The sequence below is a fragment of the Schistocerca piceifrons genome, chromosome 3 (assembly GCF_021461385.2).
Source record: "Schistocerca piceifrons isolate TAMUIC-IGC-003096 chromosome 3, iqSchPice1.1, whole genome shotgun sequence".
In the NCBI taxonomy this organism is placed as follows: Eukaryota; Metazoa; Arthropoda; class Insecta; order Orthoptera; family Acrididae; genus Schistocerca; species Schistocerca piceifrons.
The window spans coordinates 26,166,823-26,180,385 of NC_060140.1; the positions used below are offsets into that span (position 1 = coordinate 26,166,823).

Here is a 13,563-nt window from a genome sequence, read left to right on the forward strand (position 1 = left end):
GGAATTAGATTAGGTAATGAGACCTTTTAAGTAGTAAATGAGTAATGCTATTTGGGGAGCAAAATAACTGATAATGGTCGAAGTAGAGAGGATATAAAATGTAGACTGGCAATGGCGAGGAAAGCGTTTCTGAAGAAGAGAAATTTGTTAACATCGAGTATTGATTTAAGCGTCAGGAAGTCGTTTCTGAAAGTATTTGTATGGAGTGTAGCCATGTACGGAAGGGAAACGTGGACGATAAATAGTTTAGAGAAGAAGAGAATTGAAGCTTTCGAAATGTGGTGCCACAGAAGAATGCTGATGGTTAGATGGGTAGATCACATAACTAATCAGGAGGAATTGAATAGAATTGGAGAGAAGAGAAATTTGTGGCACAACTTGATTAGAAGGAAAGGATCGTTTGGTAGGACATATTCTGAGGCATCAAGGTATCACCAGTTTAGTATTGGAGAGCAGCGCGGAGGTTAAAATTGTAGAGACAGACCGAGAGATGAACAGATTAAACAGGTTCAGAAGGATGTAGGTTGCAATAGGTACTGGGAGATGAAGAACTACGCACAGGATAGAGTAGCATGGAGAGCTGCATCAAACCAGTCTCTGGACTGAAGACGACAACAACAACGACAACTAACGCTCTTTCTCTCCTATCTCACCATCAGAAATCCAGGAAACTGTCTAGCCTACGGTGCGTCATTAAAATCTACGATGCCAATGATTTGTGTTATCGGTAACAGTACAATATTTTCGTTAGTAGGTAGTTTCGTAATGGAGAAAGATGTAAGGTATTAATATCATGCTGGCTATAGATTGAAAGTAATAACATATGCAGAAGAAAATGGAAATAGCAGCTGAGCAGCATTTTGACGCTCCACCAAGGGAAAAAAAACTAATCTCTATTGGCGGGAGAGTAAAGAAGAACGGAAAGAAATGAGGAAGACTAAATGTGCAAATAGAGGACTGATGCAAAATGGTCTAAACTAGAAGTGACGTTCTAAAATAGATTCAAAGACACCGTGAAAATGGCATCGGAATTAACACGAAAATGACACAAATACATGCTGCTAAGCTAGCGCTACAATAGAACTTCAGACTTTAAAGGTATATTAAGCGTCATGGACTTATCATGCGAACCAAAACCAAAATATCACAGAAAATGCCACAACAATATGAAGAGGAAATCAACATCGAACGAAAACTATTGTGGAGCTAAGCCAAACAGCAAATATGGACGAAACTCCACTGATATTTGATGTGCCGAGATGCTAAAACTGTAACCTTAAAGACAAGTGGAAATGAAGAAATACACTAAGCTGACGGTATTAAATTTAACTCAATAATTATTTTGAAAACAAAGAATGCCAAAACCTTCCAAAATACCGCCAGGTGGCGTTGCTCACGTACGTAGACGAGACTGGTATGAAATTATGGATTACCAGAGCGTGGGAGAGAAGAAAAGGTGCTTCATTGGAGAAGAGTTCTCTTCTTGTGCTAAATCAATGTAGTAGTTATTTTAAAAGTTCTGTGAAAAAGAAAATGAGACAGAGAAATACAGATTGCTGTTATTCCGGGTGGACTCACTTCACAATTGCAACCTATTGATGTCTCGATAAGTAAACCATTTAAAGTGTATATGAGAGAGGAATGGAACAAATGGTTGATAAATGAAACCCATCAACGCTTTAAGACGACCTACAATCAAACAATTGTGTCAGTGGATAAAACACTTGTAGAGTGAGAGAAGGCATTATTGTTAAATCTTTCAAGATGTGCGGCAAAAGTATCGCTCTCGATAGCAGTGAAGAGCATCTTAAATATGAAGGGGACAACGATGACAACGAAGAGGCAGAAGAAGAAGAATCGGATGAAGATTTTCAGGGATTTTAAGATTGGTTATATATATATCTATATTTTCTTTGCTTGGATTTGAATTCTAGTAATAAAAGTGGTAAAATTATTTAAAACTTAAGGTGCGTCTCATAGTTCGAAGCGTCTTTTAGTTCGTAAAATACGGTACTAATTCTAACGTAAGATACAACAAACAAGTTTGTCTGTCTTGACTACTGTGATACATGTGGGGTATTGATTTTCTTTCCGATTGTAGCCCTGAAATGTTGGCAAACTGAAATGGTCCTGGAATTTGTGCGGCTCCGTTGCGAATACTATAGGTTGCTTGAGTTAACGATACTGCACATCAAGCATTAGGAACCATTAACAGATATATTACGGCTGGCGAACTGGCTATAATGGCAGACTGCCCAGAAAGGTCACGCGCTGCCATCGGTGTTAATTGCACGCTGCTTCCCGGAAACCGCTGAACGTGGATCGCCACCCACTCAGCTCAGAATGGAACAACATTGACGTAATTCCCAGCTTTGCCAGCTTTCATCGCCAGCCGTATCGAACAAGTCCTGTCAGTTTAGATCCAAGCTACACTGAGAACCGAAGCTTTGTTTTACGTACTGTAACTATAGGATCAGAAAGGATTTAAGCGACTGAAATATCTATTGACGCCGGTCGCATGGAGCCTCTATTCTGGATATTAAAATATAATATCATATAATATAATATATATAATATAATATAATATAATATAATATAGTATAGTATAAAATATAATGTGGGTCCGGCAGTTGCCATTAGCCAAGACTGAATCTGCGTCCGTGTTTCTGAAGTGTCAGTAATGGGATATATTGTACGGTACTTACGATCCGTCATTGCCAATCTTTCCGGAATTATTGGAACTATCGAAACAGGTTTTGGAAATATGTACCCGACTTCACCGAATGGGTGAAGGGCATTGCGGAACTGTAGACCGTATTGTTTTTACATTGTGTACTTACTGTGCTCCAGCTGCTTATTTTTATTTCAGTAACAAAATTGCTTTCACACCAGTGAAGATTTTACAAAACTTGACACTTTGTATTTGATGAAGTTATAACACTGTATGTCATTAACTTTTTTATTGTGATTTCCGAAATTTTTATGGTTCAGATGGTTCAAATGGCTCTGAGCACTATGGGACTCAACATCTTAGGTCATAAATCCCCTAGAACTTAGAACTACTTAAACCTAACTAACCTAAGGACATCACACACACCCATGCCCGAGGCAGGATTCGAACCTGCGACCGTAGCAGTCCCGCGGTTCCGGACTGCAGCGCCAGAACCGCTAGACCACCGCGGCCGGCGAAATTTTTATGTATTAACATATTACTAAAAATGAAGATTACAGAGAGAAGTTAATTTACATTGTTCCTATTTTCACATTCAAACACATATCTCAGTTGTCCAGTTAATTTCAGATGGAAGTTCGCTCCTAATAAAGTAACTAGGTTTTGCTAATAAAGAAAGGAAGTCGTTAAACTGTATGTAGTTTCTTGTTGTGTGGCCGACACGTCACTATGTATAATTTACTTTTACTGCCAGTATTTTTTGATGTTGAAAGGTGCACGCAATTGAAGTTTCTCCTCCATCATGTCTTAAGAAGACGGCCAGCAATGCTGCAATCTCTGAAATTGTGTACACTACACTAACTATTTCTGCTCTTGCGTGATGAATTAGGTTAAATCAAACAGCCTTTCTGAACAACAGAATGACGACACCTTACAATGAAACTTAATGTCATTGTTAATAAGTTCTTTCTGCAACGATACACGCATCCGGATGTCTGAAACCGTAATTCTGTACATGAGTCCGGACGAAGTCGCTTGGATAACCTCAGCTGCTTAGACAATATGGAGTTAAGGAAAACGGGAAGGAGCAGGTATACAAATCAACTGGTTATTATTTCATGCAAATAACAATTTATTGATATGTTAAAATTTAACGTAAGATCTAAAACATAAATACACTACTGGCCATTCCAATGTTCGTGCAGATGGTTGACCTCTTGCAAACGTCCCCATCTATTGACTCAGGCATCGAGACGTGGCTGCACGATCCGTTACAACCATCCGCATGCCTGTCATGTCGAGTGCTAGTGATACGAGGCCGTTGGGATTCAGCACGGCGCTCCGTATTACCCTCCTCAACCCACCGATTCCATATTCTGCTAACAGTCATTGGATCTCGACCAACGCGAGCAGCAATGTCGCGATACGATAAACCGCAATCGCGATAGGCTATAATCCGACCCTCATCAAAGTCGGAAACGCAATGGTACGCATTTCTCCTCCTTACACGAGGCATGACAACAACGTTTCACCAGGCAACGCCGGTCAACTGCTATGAGAAATCGGTTGGAAACTTTCCTCGTGTCAGCACGTTGTAGATGTCGCCACCGGCGCCAACGTTGTGTGAATGCTCTGAAAAGCTAATCATTTGCATATCACAGCATCGTCTTCTTGTCGGTTGAATTTCGCGTCTGTAGCACGTCATCTTCTTGGTGTAGCTATTTTAATGGCCAGTGGTGTACTACAATGTAGGGCCACATTTTGGAGAAGTATAACATGCATTTAATAACAATAATAGCAGGAAAAGGAACCATCTAAATAAAAATTCAGGCGAGATTTGCAATTTAAATGTTAAGGCCACAGTCTGAAGAAATATGACTACAAGGTCACTCCTCTCAGACCACTGTAGTCAAGTCTGCCCGGCTAACGCGCTGTTTCCCAGGCAGGTAGGCGTGCCGGCTCCCGGCGGGTTAGTGTCGAGGTCCGGTGTGCCAGCCGGCCTGTGGATGTTTTTAAGACGATTTTTCATCTGCCTCGGCGAATGCGGGCTGGTTCCCCTTATTCCGCCTCAGTTACACTTCGTCGGCGATTGCTGCGCAAACACCGTTTCAGGTACGCGTACACCATAATTATTCTACCACACAAACATTTGGGATTACACTTGTCTGGTATGAGACGTTCCCGCGGAGGAGGGGGGGGGGGAGGGGGGTTGACGTGGGTGGGGGGGGGGTGTCCACTGTCGGCCGAACCGCACAATAACACTGGGTTCGGGGTGGGGCGGCAATGGGGTGTTGTGGGGTTGCGAATACATACATTCGTAGATATTGCAGTCAAACGAAGCCGTAAGGTGTCGGCGCTGCATGGATGCAAGAGGTGAATTGAGATGGTAATAACAATCAGTCGGGTGGCGTATCCGGCAGATTGGTCCACGGTGATGCAGACGAGCGAGGTTGCGAGCAACGTGAAGCGGCAGTTTATACGAGCCGATGAATTGCGGTGTCACTAATCAACGATCGGACGGCCACAAAGTTGCCCCTTTCCACAGCCGCGGGCCCGCAGTAGCTGGCGGAAGCGAGGGGGGCAGACACCACCAGTCGACCGGCATGTCTTACACACCACTCGTCCAACAGCCGATTTCCTGTGTCGGTCGGAGGCGGCTTTCGCAGACCAACTTGGCTCAAACAGCCCAACTGATCTCCCGTAGGAACCCGATGCCACTACATGGCTCTAACGTGCAACTCTCCTGTCTCGGACCAAATGTATTACCACCCAGAGACACACCATACCGCCAGCACTTCCTCCAAGTCCGACTTCGACCAAAGACGCTTACTGAACAAACAGTAAATCGATAGCGAACGCGAGCCAGTGACGCCAAAGAACCAAGTGAAGTAAAATATGGCGCTACGGCTCAGGTGTCCTCTGAACCAACGGAATAAAACTCGGTGACGGCGACCGCGCAGGCGTCTGGTGTTGCGTCAGCGCCCGCCTCACAAGTAGAGGTACGCGGCGGTGGGTTACTTGTCGCGTCTGACTGGTTGTGTGATCCCGCGAGAGATGCAAACATGTCAGACTTAAAACGAGGATTAGCAAAGCGAACCAGAAGGACGACCAGAAAGCGCCGCCGAATACCGAAATGACGCTGCAGGCTCCATCAACAGTGTCACTGTGTCCCGAATTTTACTGAACAGACCCGTTCCATGGATTTCCCTCGAGTGCCATAGCGGGCTTAGATGTTACGGCAAGCCACTGGAGACAAAGTGTTCTGAAACGTAAGCCCCATTCATTCTTGCTCTGCGTTTATCTTAGCTCTTTTAGTAGTGCAAAAGTTGCTAGTAGATATGAGTTGTAAGAAATTAATTCTGTAGTATTTGTCTCTCGACATTTTAACTGCAGTGTGTCGGAGCTCGTTTCTCAAGATGGGGCAGGATAAGGTAACGGTTGTGGACGGGGCCGTAATCAATTACTCTTGGTTGCGCAACAAATACGTTACTTCATTAAATTTTTAAACTTTAAAACAATCTCTAAAAAAACAAAAAACATAATTTACTGCATTACGGCTGAAGGCCTTATATCACAGAAAAAAATTCCGCAATTTTAGGGCCGAAGACCACCAGGAATAACCTCAAACAACAGACGGCTGGCGGCCGTGGTGGCCGAGCGGATCTAGGCGCTTCAGTCTGGAACCGCGCGACCGCTACGGTCACAGGTTCGAATCCTGCCTCGGGCATGGATGTGTGTGATGTCCATAGGTTAGTTGGGTTTGTTCTCAGTTCTAGGAGACTGTTGACCCATAGTGCACAGAGCCATTTTTGAACGAAGGCCAGAATTAGCAGTCAGAAGAACAATTCCAAATAGCACATATTAAGATAAATACTTCGTTTTAAAACAAACTGTAACACGGTTGAATGCCTTATCACAAAAGAAGTGAAATTATTGCTCGGCTGAAGGCCACACGCAACTTCAAATCAAAAACGGTTGAAGAACAATTCCAAATAGCACATATTAAGATAAATACTTCGTTTTATAACAAACTGCAACACGGCTGAAGGCCTTATTTTTAAAGAAGTGGTATTATTGCTTGGATGAAGGCCACACGAACAATAATTAGAAAATTACAAATATCCTGGAAATTAACATCACAATCTAAGGAATCAGCCCAAGCGGTTCTCAGCAAGTGTTCCAAGGGTCGGCCTGGCAAGGTAATTCAAACATAAGATAAGGATGGCAACTCAGACTAGGGGCAGCTGAAGCGCCGACCGACCGACTAACCAATCCGCCTAACATCCGATCACTGGTACAACGATGGAATATTTTTACGCAAGGGCGAAGAGACAGACAGCACTACATCTTCAGAAAACACCCAAGGCCGAAGTAAACACTAGAACCAAGGTAGACCTCCCAAAAAATGGCACAGTACAATGCAAGAGGCTGTCGAACTACACGCCGTGTAGGATAGCATCAACACGACGAGGAAACGTAGACTGCCGGAAAAGTATGGTAACCTCCAGGGCAGGTAACTGGGGCGTTAGCGGCCACAAGGCAGAAAATACCGCTGATTGCACTTCACTAATAAGAATAATACTTAATTCAATGATGAATAACAAATAGAGAAAGACGGCTGCAATATTTCACTGCCTCGAAACACTTCACTCGTTGCCGCCAGGTTCAGCGGCCCTGGGAGCAACAACCCGCCTACCAAAGGCGAGATCTCAGAATAGTCGGGGTTGCATTAGCAGTTAACTCTTCACTCAGCTTGAACGTCCAGTGTCCGGTGTGCAACAAAGTCGTCGCTCCCACAGTTCGCCTCCTCGATCTGGCAGTGGCAGCATGCCGCCAGCGTTCCCGGCTTGCCCCCGTGCTGCACGGACCTGCTCGCTGCTGCGCCCCAACCGATGTCCGTTCGCAACTCTCCACTAAATCCAGTACGCGGACAGCATTAAAATAACTGCTCATTCAAAATCACAAGATACACACGGACTCGGGAAAACAATTCCACCAACAACTCACAATACAAAAACCAATCACTGTGAAACAACACGGACTAATTATAAGTCGGCACAAACACGGAAAAGCCAGAAGCGGTCTGGAGACCAAATGCACGTTGTCCGCTGCGACGACCGACCGGCTCTGGCTCTGAGCACTATGGGACTCAACATCGTAGGTCATAAGTCCCCTAGAACTTAGAACTACTTAAACCTAAGGACATCACACACACCCATGCCCGAGGCAGGATTCGAACCTGCGACCGTAGTAGTCCCGCGGTTCCGGACTGCAGCGCCAGAACCGCTAGACCACCGCGGCCGGCAACGACCGACCGAACAACCAACCAACGGTAGTCCCCACTTAAGTGAGGCACGGGAAAGATCCCAGTATACAACGTCGACCGACAACTTATTGCCATGAGGTCACTTCGACGGGCGGAAACACACACACACACACACACACACACACACACACACACATAGGTGAAAGTTGCGCCACTCGAATATCACGGTCCATTCAACTAAGACTCGCTGAATCTGGTCCTTGCCATGGTCGTACACTCTCGCCACCACATCATTCCGTCGAACAATGCATGTGTGTCGCCAGCGGTCGGGTGAATACTGGCTGTCCGGACTTTACTACTGCTCCTTCCCAACTCAACTCGCTCCACACATAAGGACCAGGAAATACTAGAGGCCGTTCCACAGATGGTACCACAGTACGCGCTGTCGATAAGTGCTGGTGCTGCCACTCACGGAGAGACAAGGCGAGCAAACGTAGTGGCGACAGTGAACACACAAAGGAAATGTGACGCCACTATTGCTATTACAAGATGCCAAGCTATGAACGTCATAAAAGCGAGCCGCACACGGCTCAGTTTCAGTGAAAGTTTTCAAAAATGCAGGAAATTCAGAAAATGCTAAATTGGTCTTTTCCCTGTCCCTCCGACGTCATATACAGCCAACGTTAAATACACACACCAAAAAAAGATTTGCATTACCTCGGTCCCGAGAATTCCGGATCCTGTACAGAAAATTGGAGTAGAGATCAAAATAAACATAATTTCCGCCCTTTTTATTGCTCATGAAATGCTGTACCACCATACGGCGACACCTTCAAAGGTGGTGGTTCAGATTGCTGTACACACCGGTACCTCTAATACCCAGTGAACCATGATTTATTTTCAAAGAATATTCTTAAGAATTTCTTTTATTTACTAGCGATTCATCAAGAACATTCACACATTCGATAACACTATATAAGCATAGAAGTAGTTGCCAGGGAGTAACTGATGAAATCATAACCAAATTCCTTTTAACAAATGGTAATTTTATTCACTTTAGTGGTCCCTAAAAGCATTTTTTAAGAGAAACAGATTCAAAATTATAATCAGAAAGGACGCTCTGAATATCAAGTTACAATTTATTCAGAGGCAGAAAGAAACAAATTTTGACTGTATGAGCTTTCGGACAGAGAACGTTGCTGCTCCCTTTTAACACGGCCGTAGTCAAGACCGCTCACAACAGATTACTTTAAACTAAAAGTTTTAACAATTTACACAAGCACACAAACTATGCACCCCCGGAGGAGGGATGGAAATGGTACAAAACACTAAAAATTAAAATAGTATCTTTGCCACTGAAGGTGCAACTTGATTTTAATTTCTAAGAAAAGTCCCATGAAATGCAATCTTATACGAAATTCTACAAGGTTGGCCAAACACGTTAAGATGCTCTACAGTTTACAGATACCGTCTCTCAAGATGATAGGCAAGATCAAAACATATTTCAGGAATTAGGCCGTTACACTCCAAGCAATAAACTCGTTAACACACCAAATCCGACAAACATGACAGAGGCAGCTCCGAACGACAGACAGACACTAACTGCCTAACAAATGCGGACGAGAGACAGCAAGCTGGGGACGAGAGACTGACCCCATACTGACTCTCTGGCGAGCTCATAGCGCCCCTTAAATGCACGTGAACAGGTAACCGTTCCCACCATAGGGAGACACCAAAACTGCGACTGCCACAACGGCGCCACCGCCAGAAACGGAGGGCGGCTGCTACACACTGCGCGCTGCGGCGCGCTCTCCGAAACCGCAATTTTTACCACGGCTCACCCAGTAGCATGTCCTCCTGCATTAATGTATGCCTGTATTCGTCGTGGCATACTATCTACAAGTTCATCAAGGCACTGTTGGTCCCACTTCTCAACGACTATTCGGCGTGGATCCCTCAGAGTAGTTGTTGGGTCATCCATAAACAGCCCCTTTCAATCTATCCGAGGCGTGTTCGATAGGTTTCATGTCTGGAGAACATGAAGGCCACTCAGATGGTTCAAATGGCTCTCAGCACTATAGGACTTAACTTCTGAGGCCATCAGTCCCCTAGAACTCAGAACTACTTAAACCTAACTAACCTAAAGACCACACACATCCATGCCCGAGGCAGGATTCGAACCTGCGACCGTAGCGGCCGCGCGGTTCCAGACTGTAGCGCCTAGAACCACTCGGCCACTCCGGCCGGCGCCACTCTAGTCGAGCGGTATCGTTAACGTGGAGGAAGTCTTTCACAAAACGTTCACGATGGGGGCGCGACTACCTCGCCAATATGCTGATGACATGGTTGCACTGTCGGTCGGAGGATGGCATTCACGTATCGTACAGCCGTTACGGCGCCTTCCGTAACCACCAGAGGCGTACGTCGGCCCCACATATTGCCACCCCAAAACAGCAGGGAACCTCCACATTGCTACACTCACTGGACGGTGTATCTACGGCGTTTAGCCTGACCCGGTTGCCTCCAAACACGTCTCCGACGATTGTCTGATGGAAAGCATATGCGACACTCATCGGTGATGAGAACGTGATTCCAATCCGGTCCATTTGGCATGTTGTTGGGCCCATCTGTACCGTGCTGCGTGGTGTCGTGGTTGCAAAGATGAACCTCGCCATGGACGTCGGGAGTGAAGTTCTGTAGCTCGCAGCCTATTGCGCACAGTTTGAGTCGTAACACGACGTCCTGTGACTGCACGAAAAGCATTATTCAACATGGTGGCGTTGCTGTCAGGGTTCCTCCGCGCCATAATCGGTAGGTAGCAGTCATCCACTGCGGTAGTAGCCCTTGCGCGGCCTGAGCGAGGCATGTCATCGACAGTTCCTGTCTCTCTGTATATTCTCCATGTCCGAACAACGTCGCATTGGTTTACTCCGAGACGCCTGGACACTTTCCTCGTTGAGAGCCCTTCCTGGTACAAGGTAACGGTGTGGACGCGATCGAACTGTGGTATTGACCGTATAGGCATGGTTGAACTACAGACAACACGAGCCGTTTACCTCCTACCTGCTGAAATGACTGGAACTGATCGGCTGTCGGACCCCGTCCGTCTAATAGTCGCTGCTCATACGTGGTTGTTTACATCTTCAGGCGGGATTAGTGACATCTCTGAACAAAGGGACTGTGTCTGTGATACATTATCCACAGTCAACGTTCAGGGAACTTTTTTTTATGTGTGTATACTGTTGATATAGTAGTAGCCTATATTTTCAACAGTGTTACGTTACTAACAGGGACTACTGAAAGTCACTTCCTTCACTCATTTTACAACGAAGCAGGAGATAACGAAAGTTTTCCCTGAGACATTTAGGTCTCATCTTTATCTGCGATTATGATGGAAGCAGAAGACAGCTATTAAAATTTGTGCCACGGCCGGCTCTATGTTGACCGTCGTGCTGCAGTGGTGTAATGGCCACCATTTCTGTCAAGTTAGAGGACCTGGGTTCGAGTCCCGGCGGTGTCACAGATTTTAATTCCTTTCTTCAGCTTCCATCATTAACAAAATTACTGTTAACAATCAGAAAGCAGAGGTTGCATCTTGCAGCTTGCGCCCTGAAGTAATAGCGGTCAGGCCACGACACAACACGCCGGTGGTGGCACATGTTCGCTCCACATAAACAATCGGATCTTATGAAAATAAAAATTGAATGTATTACGACTTATAGCATATTAAAATACTAGATATATTAAGTTCACGCTACACTAAACTGCAGACCGTGTAAGGGACGATCAAAAAGTTTCCGTCTAAGAGGGTACCGCTGCGACTCAGCTGCGGGTCTACAAGCACCCACATGCAGGTAAGGCATTAGTCTGGCGCTCGTGTCTTCAATACGTGCGTGCTGTAAATGCAGAGGTGTGAACCATGGCGGTGTTGTTACCAAATGCATCCAAACAGGACCAGCTAATTGTTATTGTTTTCTTGGCTGCCGAGAGTCTAAGACAGGTAAACAACCACCGCAGAATGAAGACTGTCTATGGGGCAGCATGTCTGTCAAAAACCATCTGCGCCAAGGGGTGCTGCTTCATGGTGAGCAAGATCGCATGTCGCAAATGCCGTAAAGACGAATTTACGAAGACTCTAGTGGTAGACATTCGAGCAACAGCGCTATAGTTCTGGTTCCTCACCCTGCAATTATCTCTCGCGTTCCGTCGTTTAAAAAGACCCTGAAGGTGCGACAGTTCCTGTCGGACGAGGATGTGTTGCGGGCAGCTACAGACTACTTCACGCAGCATGACGTGGTGTGTTACCAAACGGGTAATCTAGTGTGTTGGTGGAATGATTGCTTCAGTGCTCACTGCGGATTCGCATAGTTGGCATATCTTTTTTAACTATACGGCCTTCGCACTGAAGCTTTTGGTAGCCCCTTGTGTTACAATTTTCTGTACGTTGACTGCACAAGCGGGATTGATACGAGCCCCATTACAGTACGCGCTATGCTGTTACAGGCGAGCCTGGAAGAGATGGATCACCTGGAAGTCCTGGACCGCCTGGAAGCCCCGGTCCGCCTGGAACAGTGGACCCAGACACACTCAAGGTAAGCGCTTGCTGCTGCTGCTGATGTTATATCCACCAATCACTCTGCGGCTGTGACTGTCGCCCCCAAATCTACGTATGTTTTCTCAAAATGCATGCCAAACCGTTTCTTTGCTACAGAATTTCAGTTCACATAGAAAAGATTTGATAAAACAGTTTTATTTAGTGTTCTGGTTTCTAAATCTTCTTCAGATGAACTGGCTGAAAGTTATGAAGAGTTTATAGAATATTTATACGTACCTCCAAAAACCGTCTCTAAAGTTATTTATTGTCTGGTGAACTTCTAAGCTTATAATGGTATAAACCACATGCGTATTATTCCACAATACATCATTTTAAGCTTTAACGTCTGCTAGGTGATGACGAAATAGTCGAACTATAGCAACAAAATTGAGTCCCTCAGTTCGTTTTTGGTGATGTAATAATGACTTTTATCAGAGCGTAGAAGCTCATCTTAAAGAAGATAATGTTGAGTATTTTTTCCCAATCTTTGGCTGGGTAACATGCTCATAATACAAACAAAAATAAAAGCTTGAAGAATGCATCGTATTTTATTCTAAAGATACTTTGAAGCGTTCATGCGCTGACGGTTTAAACTGAAACACATGGTAATACAATAAAAGTGGCAGATTAACTCAGTTAACTTTCCGCTTGTAGTCATAGGAGATGGTTAATCTTTGTGTACAATGTGTGTTTCTTAATACATTTAGAATGCTTTCCCTTGCCAGAATTTTAGCCACTGAGTGGAAGCTTTAGGTAGAATAGAACGTTGTGTAATGCTCCCTTTTCGTTTATAATCGTATAAATGATTTTCAGGAGATATTTAAGCAACATTTTTCTTGCTTAACATGTGAAAAAAATGTAGTAGAGAGGTATTTCGTTAATAAATGAAACACACATGTTGGTACTCATCCCTGGATTCCATAAATTTTTGCGTTTCGTAAATTTTCGCTTAGGACCGAACAACTTTTTTTTTTAAATTTTCATCTATGACTAGTGTCACTGTAATAGTCTGTGGACTGCCGCACATAGTAC

General features: G+C 44.8%; 1 protein-coding gene across 1 annotated transcript in view; it reads left to right on the forward strand.

Annotated features, from left to right (window-relative positions):
- LOC124788368 (collagen alpha-1(I) chain-like) overlaps positions 1–13,563 on the forward strand; it is a 305,934-nt gene that overhangs the window by 234,906 nt on the left and 57,465 nt on the right. The window contains exon 9 of the mRNA XM_047255632.1: positions 12,441–12,529. Coding sequence (XP_047111588.1) covers positions 12,441–12,529 — 89 coding nt within the window. The remainder of the gene's footprint in view (positions 1–12,440; positions 12,530–13,563) is intronic.